The following is a 15,347-nucleotide window of genomic DNA, read 5'->3' on the forward strand; positions in this document are numbered from 1 at the left end:
CAACAGAAAATACTTCACTAACTACCGACTACTATTCACTTACCAACCCAGAGACATACTTACCATACTTGCATATGTATGTATACATGTATGTGTGTGTGTGTGAATGTTAAGCTGCCAGGGTAGTCGCAGTTAGCCTTTTTTGCATAATTTTGCATAAATACATTCATTCATTGATATGTACACGCGTTATTTCATTTGAATTAATGAGTGTTGCATTGTAAGCGCAATGAATTCATGGCAGACAAAATAGCAATACTTGAAATAAAATGAGAAAACAACAACAACACACGCTCGCACACACAATCGTAACGGAGTCGCGACCTAACATTTTCATTTTGTTTTTGTTGTTTTTTTTGCGGGTCGTTTTTGCATACAATTGGCCACCAGAAAGGGGTTTGGCTCCATATTGAACGTGTTGAAGCATTCAATTATGCATTTTCGCCACTCATATTTATGTACGCTTCATTGTTATTTATTGTTGCATACATACATGAATGCATACATACATAAATTGCCATAATTGAAACAATATCCGTGTTCAATTTGGTTTTGTAATAATTATGCGCAGCTGCGCAGGGTCTATTGTGGGCTTAAAGTCTGAGTGAATCATGAATGAAACTTCGATAAAACATCATTATGATTTTTAGTCAAGAGAATTTTGTGTTCGGTTTTAATGCACTTTCTAGTACTTATAAGAAGAAAGTTTTTTATTTGGGAATTATAAAATAAATATATTTGAAGGTTCGGAGCAAAATCCGTTTTAAGGGTTTATGTGGGTTTTGGCCTGTTAATTTTCAATAAAAATACAAATTAAAAAAATATATATATCTAGTTCGATCTTTTTATTGTCTAAAAGATACAGATTTAATGAGTCTAATGCGAAAAATATTAAAAAACAGTCATCGTCATGTCATTTTCCGCGAGCTCTCGGGAAAAAAGTGTGTCCGCGTTGGCAGCATAACTCTTAGCATAGTCATACGAAGTGAAGTTGAGATTTTAAACTATAGCATGGACGAAACAAATTGCAAATTGGATTTTTGGAAACAAAAATTGGCTAAAGTTTCGCGTTACTTATTTTAAATAGTTGTAATTGCGAAAACAAAATGTTTCATCCTTTGTAAATTTCATCCCAAAAACTTGCCTAAAATTACATCAAGAGCGGTTGAGCAATATCGCTTCTCGAGAAACCTTTTTGAAAACACACAAAACTAAATCACACTACAATTATGTCTGTCAGAATATGTCGAGTACTATTTAAAAACACTCCAGAACTGTATTAGTTAATTTTACAGAAAATACTTACACTTCCCTCAGTTTGAATATTTGAAAGATGGATGGTTTACCGAACGATTGTTTCAATAGCTTGTTCGATATACTACTCGCTAATCTTTCCCGAAAATGCAATAAATCTCTCTAGATTCTTATCCTTAGATGTTAACTGTATTCATACTTTTGTACAAGATATAGTACATATATACAAGAACTGATTAATTCATCAATAATTCTTTGAAAATCCTCTATTTTAAATAGCTTCGCAATCCCTAAAAGAACTAGGATAAGAAGAGACTTTCCAAGCCTGACATTTTTGCGATATGGATGTTATTTGATAAGATTGTTATATTCCAGTTTACATATATTTCTGTAAATGACGATAGTACCTTTAAGTACAAAATGTAGTGATTTTTTTAAATTAAATCAAAAAATGGTTTAGTGCAGATGCATGTAGTTAAAAAATGAAAAATTCTTTTTTGAAGAGTTTTATTTTTAATTCTGAAATTTGGGGTGTATCGATCGTGGGTGGAGAAATATTAATTTAATTCAATGGCTTCATATTGAATCAACACTACAGAATTATGTATTCAAATTAATATGTATAAATGCTCAGTTCCCTGAAATTCTTACCCAAATTAAGTACTGTTTTTTTGCTTTTTGAAATTATAAACAAAAACAGTTGCAAATGAGAATTGAACTAGAAGAAACCAAATCTTATTTTTTTATACATTATTTTGTAAGCTCTTTTCAGGAATTGACCGGCATGTTTTCATTAGCATACACAAGCCGACAAAAGTATTCGCCATTAGGCTTAGTTACACTTTGAAAGTAAGCCACGCGCAGAAAATAGTCGAAATAACAATTAATTTCCTATATTTTAAAATAAAACAAATTCATATATAATTTCTTATTGTTTTTTTCGGGACAAAGTAATATTTTCGGACGAAATTTCGGAAATCTCGAAATTATATTTTCTTTAGCAATGAAGTCACTTGATTTCGTTCACCTTTTTTGCATTTTTTGCTACAAACTCGGACATTGCAATCGGCCAAGTTTAGCACTCTACGGATATCATGAGGATGTAAAATGGTAGCAGAGGCCTCCTTTACTACGGTATAATGGGTTGTCTAAAGGTATATCATGTACATCGTCATTAGGATGTCTTTTTACTAAAGTTATAGTTTGTACGGAGGGATTGATAGTCAGACATCCGGATTTTAACACTACTCTGATCATTTTGGTATATACAAATTAAACAATTCCGTGTTGTACGAGAAAAGTCTCCCGGCAGGATCGCCAATTAACATCCCGACGTTGACCGGAATGTTCTTGTGGTAAAACTACATAGTTTGTGTGGTATTGCTAAGTCAGCCAAAAGACTTACTCGTCTTGAGTCAGCCGAAGGACTGAAGGACTTCTTTTTATTTTTCATCCCTTTTATGCTCTCGCAACAAAGTTGCTAAAAATAGTATTATAGTTTTGTTCACATAACGGTTGATTGTAACTTCTAAAACTAAACGAGTTAGCTATAGAGTTAAGTTCAAATCTGGATGTCTGTCTGCCCGTCTGTCCGTCCATCCGTGCAAGTTGTAACTTGAGGAAAATTGAGATATCTTCATGAAACTTGGAAAAAGTATTTCGTGGCACCATAAGAAGGTTAAGTTCGAAGATGGCCGTAATCTGCCACGCCCACAAATTGACAATAACCGAAAACACTAAACACTATAACTAAGCCATAAATAAAGCTTTTTAAGTTAAATTTGGTATGAAGGGACATATGTGAAAGTAATTTTTTTGGGGAAGTGGGCGTGGCTCCGCCCCTACTAAGTTTTTTTACATATCTCGTAAACTATTAAAGCTATATCAAGGAATCGTTTCCTTTAGGTATTACCTTATATAGTCCAAAAATGGAGGAAATCGGATTATAACCCCGCCCACCTCCCATACAAAAGTTGTGTTGAAAACTACTAGAAATGCTTTAATTCAGTAAGGAAAACCACCAAAAAACTTAAATTTCATTATAAAGATGGTACTGAAGAACTGCACTCAAAATGGTATGTGCGTAGTTCCGCCCACTTATGGGTCAAAAACCATATTTTCGAAATTACTCGACCAATTTCAATGAAATTCCGTTCATAATATCTGTTTGGTTTCTCAATGACATGTTCACAGCACCTTTCAATGAACTTTCAATGGACTTTATATCATATATATGCCGAATATGTTGGTCAAATTGTTTGTTATATTAATAAAATTAAATAAATAAATTGCGAGAGCATAAAATGTTCGGTGACACCCGGATTGAGCCCTTCCTTACTTGTTATAATTATTATAATGCTTAAGAATAAATACAAATATTCATCTTACAATCTAATATTCAACTTACAAACATATATCCACATAAAGCGCACAACATGTGGTTCATCTTACAATCTACCATACAAAATAAGAAACTGCATGAATTTTTAATTGAATTTTAATCGACTTGAAAATGAAATGCAACTCTGCGACAAAAACGTAGATTATACATATGTTCTTTGTCTGCGATTGGGTGAATTTTTTGACAAAATAAGCTACCATAGATAATCGGATATCGAGTAGCCGGCAGTATAAAAGGCAAAAAATGGTTTTTCAATAAAAATTTTAATTGATCAATTAATTTGGCTGTGTAAAAACGCTATTAGTTAAAATTACAATATAATATATTGTTGATGGTATTAACTTACATATGTATAAGTGCAAATGTGCAATATGTTGCGAGAGTATAAAGAGTTATGGCGACATTATATTAATCTCTTTTTTTTAGAATATATAATAATTATAATTTATTATATATTAAATTTATTATAAATTTCATTGAAAAATTTCAATGTTTCTTGGTAAATTTATTTTAAATTTGACTATATTAACAGAGAGTTAATTAAAATGATTGCTTTAAGTGTTAATCCTTTCCGCCATAATCCTACATGCCTGATATAAGATGAGATGTGTATTACTTCGGATTAATTTTCCATGAATTCGTGCAATGCTTAATTACGGTTTTTATGCGCTTCAATCCATTTTTCTATACATATTTCACTATATATAAAAATAATTGTTTAAATCTACACACGTATATTAAAAATTGATATTCTATCCGTGCGGCTTACATATGTATGCAATTTGTTAAAATATGGTTTTTGGCGCATTTCCCACATTTCATGCATAAAAAATAATCTTTTAATTGCTACTAATTTTCGCTTTCTCGTTTTTTGCTGTGCAATATGCCATTTAATATATCTCGGCCATTGTATCCCCAATTAAGCAGCCGCATGCTCATCTATTATATGCCAAATATCAATTTCTCGTTTTAACGCAATTGCTGCAACTGATTTGTGCAATATTTTGTATGCAAAGCCAAACCTAGACCTAAATACAATTGCAAAAAATGAAAATAAAATTAAAATACAAACATTCGGTATAAAAATGCGAGGAAACAATTAACAATTTGCGAAAAAATTCACTTTCAATTGTTGTTTACAAAGCGAAATAATGTGCTACAGGAATGCTAATATGAAAAACCTATACTGAAAACTTATACATTTGCACACACGTGTGTGTATGTATTTAAAAATAAAGCAACACAGTTGCCAAGTGCTTTTTGCGAGTATATTTTAAATAAATACGCATAGTTGTAATTTGCAATCATGTTAAATGCCGCCCGCGCTTTGCACATACATATATTTGTTAGATATACTGATATACTTATTTATATGTATATAAGTATATTTATAACTAGCTAGCATTAATATTATAGTGCGATTGAGGTACCCTACAGGAAATTCGATGAATTGCCTTTATATATTAGCCTTCAGCGATTCCCTCCTTCTCTTATCTCTGTGTGGGAGGTGTCAGTTATTGGTGCTATTTGTCAGAGTTTAGGAGATACCGCTGGGTATTTTTAAGGCTATGGGTGGGTCCATATGTCGTTTGTTGATAAAAAATACTATGTAGAAACATCTGTTTAAGCAATAGTCTACATAATATCTTTTATAATACTTTTAATCTAATGATTCAATACGATTATCCAGTACCTATGATATTTAATATTCGTGTATTTTCTTTTAAATCACTCTATTTCTTTTGAAGCTGTTCAAGAGTAAAGGCTTAACACAATTCCAAAAAACCGGTAATGGCTGCACAGCACAGCACAAATCAAATACTTATACTAATAGTTCCGAAATCATTAATTTTCCATTTTATTATAGAATAACTATATCACTGTCCGTAGAATATACTATAAAGTTATTAGTGTTTATAAAGTAAACTAGGCTTTTTCTTGTGTATGGGGTCATGTGTAGAAGTTCACGCATGTGAGGAAAGTTCCTGACTGCCCTTCATTCGGGAGTGGACAGGAACTATTCTTTTGCATGTGGCTCAGGCAGCTTACGACTTGCGGTTTTAGAATAAGTATCTTCTGGGTAGATAACAGACATCCGTTTGGAAGCGGACTAAAGTGACCTCAATGAAAAGGAAGCATCAGCATCGTATGAGACCAATTTTGATGGTCATCATCAAACGTATTAAGGACTACGATTTAAGGGCATGGACCTGGAATATATGGTCCCTTAATTGTAAAGATGCCTCTGCCCACCTGGTTGATGTCCTGGTAAGAGTACATCGGCACAAGGACGAAATAATGGGGGTCCTTGTGACATCTACTACAGCGGCCATATAAAGGAACACAAATTCGGAGTGGGATTCGTGGTGGGGGAGAGACTCCAGCGTCGAGTCCTGGCATTCATTCCGGTGGATGGACGTCTAGCCTCATTCCGCATCAAAGCGAGATTCGAAAGCCCACGCCCTGATGGAAGAGAAAGACGATGTGACCAAAGATACCTTCCACGAGGGCCTAGAAAGAATGGGAAAGCCTGGATAAAGAAGGTGAAAGAAGTCAGAAAACAGTCAGAAACAGAAAGACCGAAATATAGTCGTCTGTAGTACTAGATTGTAGCGTAAGAAAATACATCAATCTACTTGGCTGTCTCGAGATCGAAAAACAAACAACAAGATCAATCTTGTTGTGATAGATGGACGACATTTTTACAGTGATTTTGATGTACGCTTCGAGGTCCTAATATCGACTCGGAACTAAATTATAATATGTTATTTTCTAAATTCTATGGAATAATAATGAAAGCTCGTATTTTGCGTATGAATTACTAAATCTAGGGAAACGCATTTGTTTTAACGGTCCTCCAACATTTCGAAACCGGTATTAAATTCCGTCCCTTCAAAATATGTGTTGAGTTCCTGCTTTACCTCCTCAGAAGTACATAATATTTGCGAAGCGCCAAATGCACCAAAAGCTGAAACAGTATTTTGTCTAAACTCGAAATTCACTTTTCCATTGTGAACAAAAGTGACAGATACAGATGGTTACTTTGAGACCAATAATCGTTGACACACGATCTCTCGTATTTTTCAGCCATCAACAAACTATATCAAACCTTCATGCGTATTTCAATCATTTCGTCAAATTTTATTTATGTTTCGGCTAACATCTCATTTCCACTCTCTCTCTTGAATACTATTGGCGAAACAACACTTCTTAATTAGTCACGTTTTTCCTACTGGGCAGACTATCGCGTTTAGTTCGTGCTATGAATTCTTCGTGCTAAAAATTTGAATTTTCAAACACTTCCACCGCTTTTTCGCTAAAATGTTTTCCCGAGTGCTTTGCAAGGTGACTGAGCTGTAGAGTGAGAATTGTTGTGGCACTCAATATTAGTATTTAGTTGAGAATGCGACTGCCGGATAAGCTATAAATTACCTTGTAAATTGTAATAGTTATGAATAGCACATTAAGTACAGCTTTTTACAGCATTTATTTTCGTTTTTTATGTTGAAAAATTGTTGGATTTAGATACTTGTGCCGTTGCAAAGAGACAGATCAGAGATTAGAGCGCTATAAAATAAAATCAGTTTAATAATATCTACAACAAGAAAAGACTGTCTCAAAACGGAATGAAGACATAAAAAATACCGGTTAAACTTGCATTGAAAACAAAAGCGAACGTTAAGCGCGCTGCAGCGCACCAACGTCGAATTCAGCGGTGAGGTGAGTTGAAGTGCAAAGCAGTTCGGTCTGGTCTGACCGCACGGGTTACCAAGTGCACTGGAAGTGAAGCAGTTGCAAGGCGACAAAGTTGGGGTGAATTGCACTGAAATAACACTAAAATGAGCTTAGTAACACTTTAAGCAAATAAGCACTGGAGCGGGGAGTGGAGAATTAAGGTGTGAATGAATGTAGAAGAGGCAAGACGCAGACAAGTGTGCGGATTTAGAGACTTAAGCGCTGTGAAACTAGTAAGCCGAAGTAGGGTTTGCCGCAAGTAAGCGACCAAATCACTTAAACCAACACTCGATTGAATACAAAATAAAAAAACATATATAACGGTAAATGCTGCATAAATTTACATATATTTAAACCTAAAAGCCACCGCTAAACACAGTTGAATGACTTCCGTTACGAAAATAACGTTTCGGCGGCGATTGATTGCCACTGTGTCGCCGCCTTCCCGCTTCACTACAACCTTCACCAGTTCATGTTTTCCGCGACGCTTTGGTGTTTGTGGTTCGTTGCACGCGGTTACTGTAACACTTAAAGCCCCACATATGCGACATTTTTTGTAACAGAAACGCAAGTGTGTATGTATGTAGGTGTGTCGGTGCGGTGTGCGCGACAAGTAGAGAGCGCAAGTGGTTTTGCGTTACTGCGCTGCAAATGCTTGTAGAATGGTGTGAGCTCTGTTTTGTGCCGCTCCTACCGGGTCCATACGCATGCGCGTATGCGCTTTTTACCGGTTGACCACAAAATTAATGCCTTGGCGCGACTATGCTGCTGCGCGAGCTTGCCAAGCTGCATACAAATATAACAATCTCAGAAACATACAACTGTATATACATATTTACTAACGTGTCTGTTGGTGTTGTTGTGGCTCATACGCATTGCTATTTTCGTCGTCGCCGTTACCATTTTGGTGGTGGCAGTTTTTGTGTTAAGTACTCCTTTGCCACCAGCTTGTTGATTTTGGTGTTTTAGTTTTGTTTTTGTTGTCGGCGTAACCTTGTATTTCTGTGAAGGCCAAGCGAACACGACCGACGCCAGCGCCCGTGTTGTCGTTTTTTTTTGGCGTCATATCGAATTGGTAATTCGAGTTCGGGCCTACTTCTAAACTCACACACACCTGCGTATCCAAAGTTTTGTGTGTATGTGTGCTTGTTTGTCTAGATTACGCACAAATGCCGTGCATTCCAACGCTGACGCGTCGTCGAGAACTTGACTTACATTTCCATGCTGACGCACTTATGATATATGGGTGTATGTTTGTATGTAATTCATTGGACACACTTGTTAGATTACTTGGTTTTGAATATTGAAAAAGTTTAATTGGTCCAATAAGATTGAATATCATGAGTAAGGTGTAATAAAGGCCAACTCATTCATTTTCGTTTTTTTCCTAGAGGTTTTACTTACATATATTGTCTTATATATGTATACACAAATTTGTTCGCTATTCTGCTACAAATTGACCAGAACTAAAAAAAATATTTTTTATTATCGATGTGGGTTTTTTGGGTTTCTCTTCTTTCTTTAATGAATCGAGGTTTCATTCCTTTTAATCCAAGATCTACCGAATCTTAGCTCGAAGATGGTTCATTGACTTCTGAAAAGTCTATTGATCTATTTATCCTCAATAAGTTACTCCTTGATCTAGTTATGTTTTAACTGGTCATTACCGATCCCCAGCAGATCATGTCAATGCAAAATTGATTTATTTCAAAACTAAAGTACTAAAAATGTCAATTAGTTGTTTTGTGTTTTTTTTTCGAAAAATATAGTTTGCAATTATTATTTTATTAGTGAGTATTTTTAATATGTGGTAGGCTCTCCAAAATTATTTCAATTTAAATAAATTCGAATGAGGTGATTTCTATAGCTTTTTCATGAAATACTCTCGGTGCTATGATGCTGATTATTAGGGGTGAATTGCCATGGAAAATATTGCATTTTTTGTGGTTTTGGTTATTGAAGACCAGAGGCTTATTTTAAGTCCTTTGAATTATTATATTATTACGTAACATTTTTTGTTTCTTTCAAACTGTTATAAAATTCAAAAAAAGAATGCAGTTAATTCTGATAAGAAAGATTTTTTTTTGCGAAATTGTTCAGTGAATGTTAAATTTTATCATCTTAGTCTAGTAGATTTGTCGAAGAAAGGATTTTAGGGTTTGTACATGTCTCAGTTCTGTCATAATTGAAGCTGCCGCTTCGCTAACAGCTTTCCACTTATTAGGGGACTGGCACATAAGTGCAGTCAAGTTTTCAACCGTAAAACTACCCCCAAGTGCAGTTTTAAGCCTGTCCCTTACATTCAAAAATCGAGGGCAGTGAAAAAGTACGTGATCGGAGTCTTCTATGGACTCCGTACACATCGGACAATACGGACTATCGTCGTGATGGAATTTGTGGAGATAGCTTCTAAAGCACCCATGTCCACTTAATATTTGGGTCAAATGAATGTTCAGGTCCCCTGAACTGTCTATTTATCCATGACTGGATGTCAGGGATAAGTCTGTGAGTCCACCGTCCTTTGGTTGAGGTTTGCCACCGCTGCTGCCACATTGTTATACTCTTAATTCTCTCTTCTCTCTTTTTTGATTCTGTGGGTATTGATAGTTCACTTAATCTTGCGAATTCATCACCCTGGATGTCTATGGGCGGCATACTTGCCAATACTTCAGCTGCTTCGCTGGATATAGTTCTGAAAGCACTTATTACTATTATTGCTGATAGTCGATGTAAAACATTGATTGGTCTGATATACGATTTTACGTCTAGCGCCTGGGCCCATATTGGGACCGCATACAATATTACGGATCTCATAGCTTTTGCAATTAGAAATCGCCGGCTGGAAGCACGCAGCCTTTATTTGCCATCATTCTTGATAGGGCGTTATAAATCTTAATTGCTTTATTTGATGTGTACGACAAGTGCTCCTTGAATTTAATTTATTATTACCCCTAGATACTTCAACTGTGGCTGTGAGGTAATCTCACAATCTCCTACAGTTAGGGTTATTCTGTTTTTGGTTGTGTAATCCATTGGGTGGAATATGAAAGTGACTTATCACTCGATACAAGCCTACGTTGAGTGATTCAAAAAATTCTTTTCTAAACTAAACTTTTTTTATACAATACAAAAATTAGGAAGTTTTATAGTGGAAACCATATTTTGCCTTTATTCTAGTGAATGATCTCAATGTTATCGTGTCAAATTATGTTTTCTCCTTTCAATTCAATACAGTTAATGATAGCTATTATAGAAGAAATTAACTATAAAAAAACCAAAGAGCACCGCAGCTAAGTTATTTATAAACTAAATAATTTAATGCATGAAGGTATGTAAATACATAAAATGTAAATAAATAAATATAAGATTCATGAACCAGCTACAGCAGTTTCTTTAAATTTCACTCAAATGTGCTGTAACGATAAATCAGCTGCGGGTGATCAGTTTCTAACTCACCATAAAGCTTTTACATGCTTCAACAGCTTGACAGCTGACGATCGATTGTTCGCTCAAGCGTTAAAGAACTAGGGGAAAGCATTAAAGAATTGTAAAGTGTATGCAGATTAAATTCTTCGTTTGGGTTTCGAGATGTGGATTTAAAAGTGAATGCATAAATTTTAATTCAAGAACAGTTATACGAATATAAATTAGCTTAATTGGTTAAAATGAATATGTATAAGGTCGCCATTCTGAAAGAAACGGCAAATCACGAGCTGGTAATTATGGGCCTACGCAAGACACCCAAGAAAGCTCTTAGATTTATTGCCAATGATTTACTTGAGGCAGAATAACTTCTTTTGTTAAAGCACTCTAAAGATAGTCACTCTGCAAAAATTGTGCATGGGTATTCCGAAAGGTCTTTCGAATGCTAGAGCCCGGATTAGAAATATATTGCTGGAATTAGTTAGAGTGATGGAACTTCCATGGCATGGTTTAGGTGTAGTTGTTAGTATAAATATTCCTATTTAAAATCATTTAGAATAAATTTTAATCAGTTAGCACTTATTTTTTTCTCTTATTGGGTATATGCTTTCACATTTTTGGAGACTACTCAGTCGAAAATTATTAATATTATTGATAATGATTTATTAACGATTTATATAATAAATATAAATCATCCAAGTGGGGAAAAATCTAATAATTGCAGACATTAAAGAAAGCTTTCAAAAAGAGAAACGAAAGAATATGGCTAATAATATAACAGTGAATAATGCCAATGAATAAAATGATCTCAGAATTGTTAAAAATGTTCCAAAAGTGCACGAAATTAAAGCTTGATTTGATTTCAGAATACTTAACTAGCTATCCGTAACGGTCTTGGCTTTAGCTTGATTAAACTAATGATTTTAAGTATAATGGATAACATTTTTAATGAACGAAACCCGTATAACTATACTTGAATGCTCGTATGTGATTTGAAAAAATGTGTTCTCTCTCTTATTAACGGTTTTCCCATTTTTGTTTTTACACCTACTTCCGCTTTATATCTTTTTAAATTTCACATCATCACGTTTCTAATCAAAAACTATTATTTTTCTCTTATCTTCTTTGCGCTACTTATGTGTATACGTGTATGTGTACGCCGCACAGCCATACCGGTTGGCAATTGGACAGCACCGGATGTGGACTACAATGAACGCTTCGGATGGGAGGGTGCCAACGATATGAGTGCCAATTATCGCGATGCGTTGAGACGTGGCCTTCCATTTCCAATACTGACTGTGGCGGAATATTTCAGTCAGGGCCGTGAGGGTTTTTGCTGGGGCGGCCAATATCGTGCGGCCGGCTACTTTGCCAGCATCATGCTGTGGGCATCGTTAGCCTCATGGCTGCTCATGAATCTGCTGCTTATCGCTGTGCCACGTTATGGTGCTTACATGAAGGCGCTGACGGGCGCACTGCTCATTGGCACCAATATTGGCTATTACTGCATGCTGCCAAAGCGTCCGTTGATCATCTATTTGGAAGGCGGTCGCTTGGAGTTCAAGCTCGGCTGGTGTTATTGGCTTTTGCTGGTTGCCGGTAAGCGCATATTGCGTATGACTAACGGTCTAACGTTGATTGCAATTAGGTCGAATGAGTTAATCGCTACTGTGTTGTTCTTTTTCACATTTTTTTGCCAATTATCTCTTTCCAGGTATCCTTTGCTTCATTTGTGGCGTTCTAATATCCATAATTGACTTAGTGTGGCCGCATACTTTCTCCACTGTGCTGGAAGTGTACTATGGCACACCATACGACAGACATGTTATCCTAGAGGAATCAAGTGATGTGCGTTTTCGCAAACGTGGCACTGCTGGCGGCGGTGCTGGTGGCTTGGAGGATCCACCAGGACTGGGTTCACGTATTTTGCGTCGTCTTTCGTCAAAGGCTCGAGATCATGGTAATGCCGCTGCATATTATGGCGGTAATGCTGGTGGTGCTGGTGTATCTAGTGCGGCGGGTGTCAGTGCTGGTGCATCAGGTGCCATGGTGCCGGGTGTTATTGAAAATAAGAGCTTCCAGTCGGACGTGCCGAAGAGTCCATGGCGTTATCCATTCAGACGTGCACAGCAATTGCAAGCGGCGCGTCCGAATGCGCGTCTACAGCGTACCATCTCACAGGAGTCGGGCTCTAGTATAGCATCAGCGGCCGTTCATATCTCGCCATTACATAAGCACGCGCTGGCGCGTATGCTGCCGTAAGTATTGGAATGTAGGCAGAAGGGGAGCTTAAATCAGTGATAAGGGAAATCATGTTTAGTTTATTTTTTAGAAATGCTTTATATTTTCATATTATTGACTACTCGCTCAAACTTCTAAAGTTAGGACAATAATTAATAAATAGTTAGTAACCAAGGTAATGTAAATTTGGAAACCATTCAGTCCTTTGCCATTATAGTGCTTATATACATATCTTCCTTCCGTTGCCCGATGAGAAATTACGAAAGAAAGCTGCACTCAGATTAAAAAAAAGGAAAATGGGCGTGGCGTCTCCCAGTTATGGGTCAAAAACCACGATGCTTCCCATATAATACAATTTTGAATTCCATCTGATTCGTTCAATTTATAACATATACAATAGGAACCAATGAAGATAGTGAAATAAAACTTTACAAAAATACTGTATTTGAGGTGTGGCATCACTTATGGAACAATTGTCGAAATCGAACCATACATTTCGAAAATATCGGTAAATGTCTCTGATAGTTTAATGTAATTCGGAGGGATCTTTTTCTTCTAATAGTGTGTCGCTATACCAAAAATGGTTAGAATCGAATCATAATTTCCTCTAGCTCCCATATCCCTAATTATAGGTTTTTCAGAAATACGATGGGCTTTATTCCGCATATATCGGTTATTATGTGAGATATCTTAGCAAAATTCACTGAGCGTATAGTCTGGGATATAGTGTACCTTGATGGTGAAACAGAGTGAAATCGATTCAGGATTTCAGCTCTCATATACTATCCCTGATGATTTTCGTTATTCAAGTGCCATGCCATTTTATACATTCAAATTGAGTTTCTTAATACATTTTCATCAATAAATTGCGAGGGTATAAAATGTTCGGCTACACAATTTAGTCGTTCTTGTTACTGTTAGAAACTTCACTTCTGTTACTTTCTACTTGCTGTCTTATTTAATGACAATACTTAATCAATTTTTCTTACCTCTTTCAGCAATCCACCCATGAATCGCATTCGAGATGTGGAACACTGGTGACCTCAACAATGTTAATGTTTGATACAAACGTCGTTTTTTTGGAAATTATTACTAAGCAAAGACAGATATTTATAAGTGAAGTTTAATTTAGAGCGTAACTCATAGTTCGCAATTACAGTTATATAACTAAAAACAAATATTGTGATACAAAAACGAAAAATAAGAAACTATTTAGAACTACTATTGACAAGTATACTTATACACATACATATATAGGGAATCTTAAGTAATGGAATGCCAATACAAAAACGAGTATGATTTTAAAATAACGAGACAATTTTAATAATTTTAGAAGACAACACAGGCAACGACACAACTTTACAATTTCAATGTGATAAATCAGTTATGTTTCAGCACAATAATTTTAAAGAAAATATGTTTGATTTATTTTTTAACTTTACACAACCATAAACAAAAAGCAATTCCATAGTTATTATCAAAGGCGTTTATAATAGACTAACGATTAAGTTATTCTTAAGTTAACAAAATTATTTATTGAGTATTAAAAATGAAACAAAAACGATGTAATTGATTTAGGTAATTTTTAGTGCGTAGAATTCGTAAAATATTTAAGTAAATTTTGCATTTCGTGCTAATTAATTGTATGCGTAAGGACTTAAGACATTTTGATTAGGCCTTAAATCATATATTTAATATTCGTAACAGTTGTCATAAACTAATATGTTAAAGAAAAATAATGAGAAAGTATAAGTGTATTAATTTTGTAGAAATGTATTTAAATATTAAATTACTCCGTAGTAATTAAGTTAAACAAAACAGTAAATTTATAAGGAAGCATGTTTGTAACACAGCAGCCATTTCGAACACGAGAATATTTTATGAATTTAGAAGCTCTAAGGAATAAAAATAAACTAATTTAATGCCATAAATTTGATGTTTTCTTAGTTTAGTAGAATTTCCTTAAGGGGTAGTTGTTACTCCAGCTACGTTCACTATACTTTGAAAAATTGATATGCCGAAACTTATGTATGTGATTGGCGTGGAAACCGTTCACATTCACCGTTCCACTTCTCTCTTTCCCTCGGCTCCAATTGGAGATCCCGAGTGTAACCAAGTCACTCTCCACCTGGTCCTTCTAACGGAGTGGAGGCCTTCCGTTTCCTCGCCTTCATCCGGCGGGTACTGCATCGAACACTTTCAAAGCTAGAGTGTTTTCGTCCATTCGGATAACATGACCTAGCCAACGTAGCCGTTGTCTTTTTATTCGCTGAACTACGTCTATGTCATCATA

The 15,347-nt window shown here is 35.4% G+C and overlaps 1 protein-coding gene across 1 annotated transcript in view; it reads left to right on the plus strand.

Moving 5' to 3' along the window:
• Positions 1–14,677, plus strand: part of LOC105216833 (dual oxidase maturation factor 1) — a 44,794-nt gene extending 30,117 nt beyond the window's left edge. Inside the window, exons 6-8 of the mRNA XM_029043236.2 lie at positions 11,981–12,412; positions 12,528–13,071; positions 14,053–14,677. Of these exons, the coding sequence (XP_028899069.1) occupies positions 11,981–12,412; positions 12,528–13,071; positions 14,053–14,095 (1,019 nt within the window). The 3' untranslated portion in view covers positions 14,096–14,677. The remainder of the gene's footprint in view (positions 1–11,980; positions 12,413–12,527; positions 13,072–14,052) is intronic.
• Positions 14,678–15,347: the final 670 nt, after the last annotated feature.

Source organism: Zeugodacus cucurbitae, chromosome 3, assembly GCF_028554725.1.
Source record: "Zeugodacus cucurbitae isolate PBARC_wt_2022May chromosome 3, idZeuCucr1.2, whole genome shotgun sequence".
NCBI lineage: Eukaryota > Metazoa > Arthropoda > Insecta > Diptera > Tephritidae > Zeugodacus > Zeugodacus cucurbitae.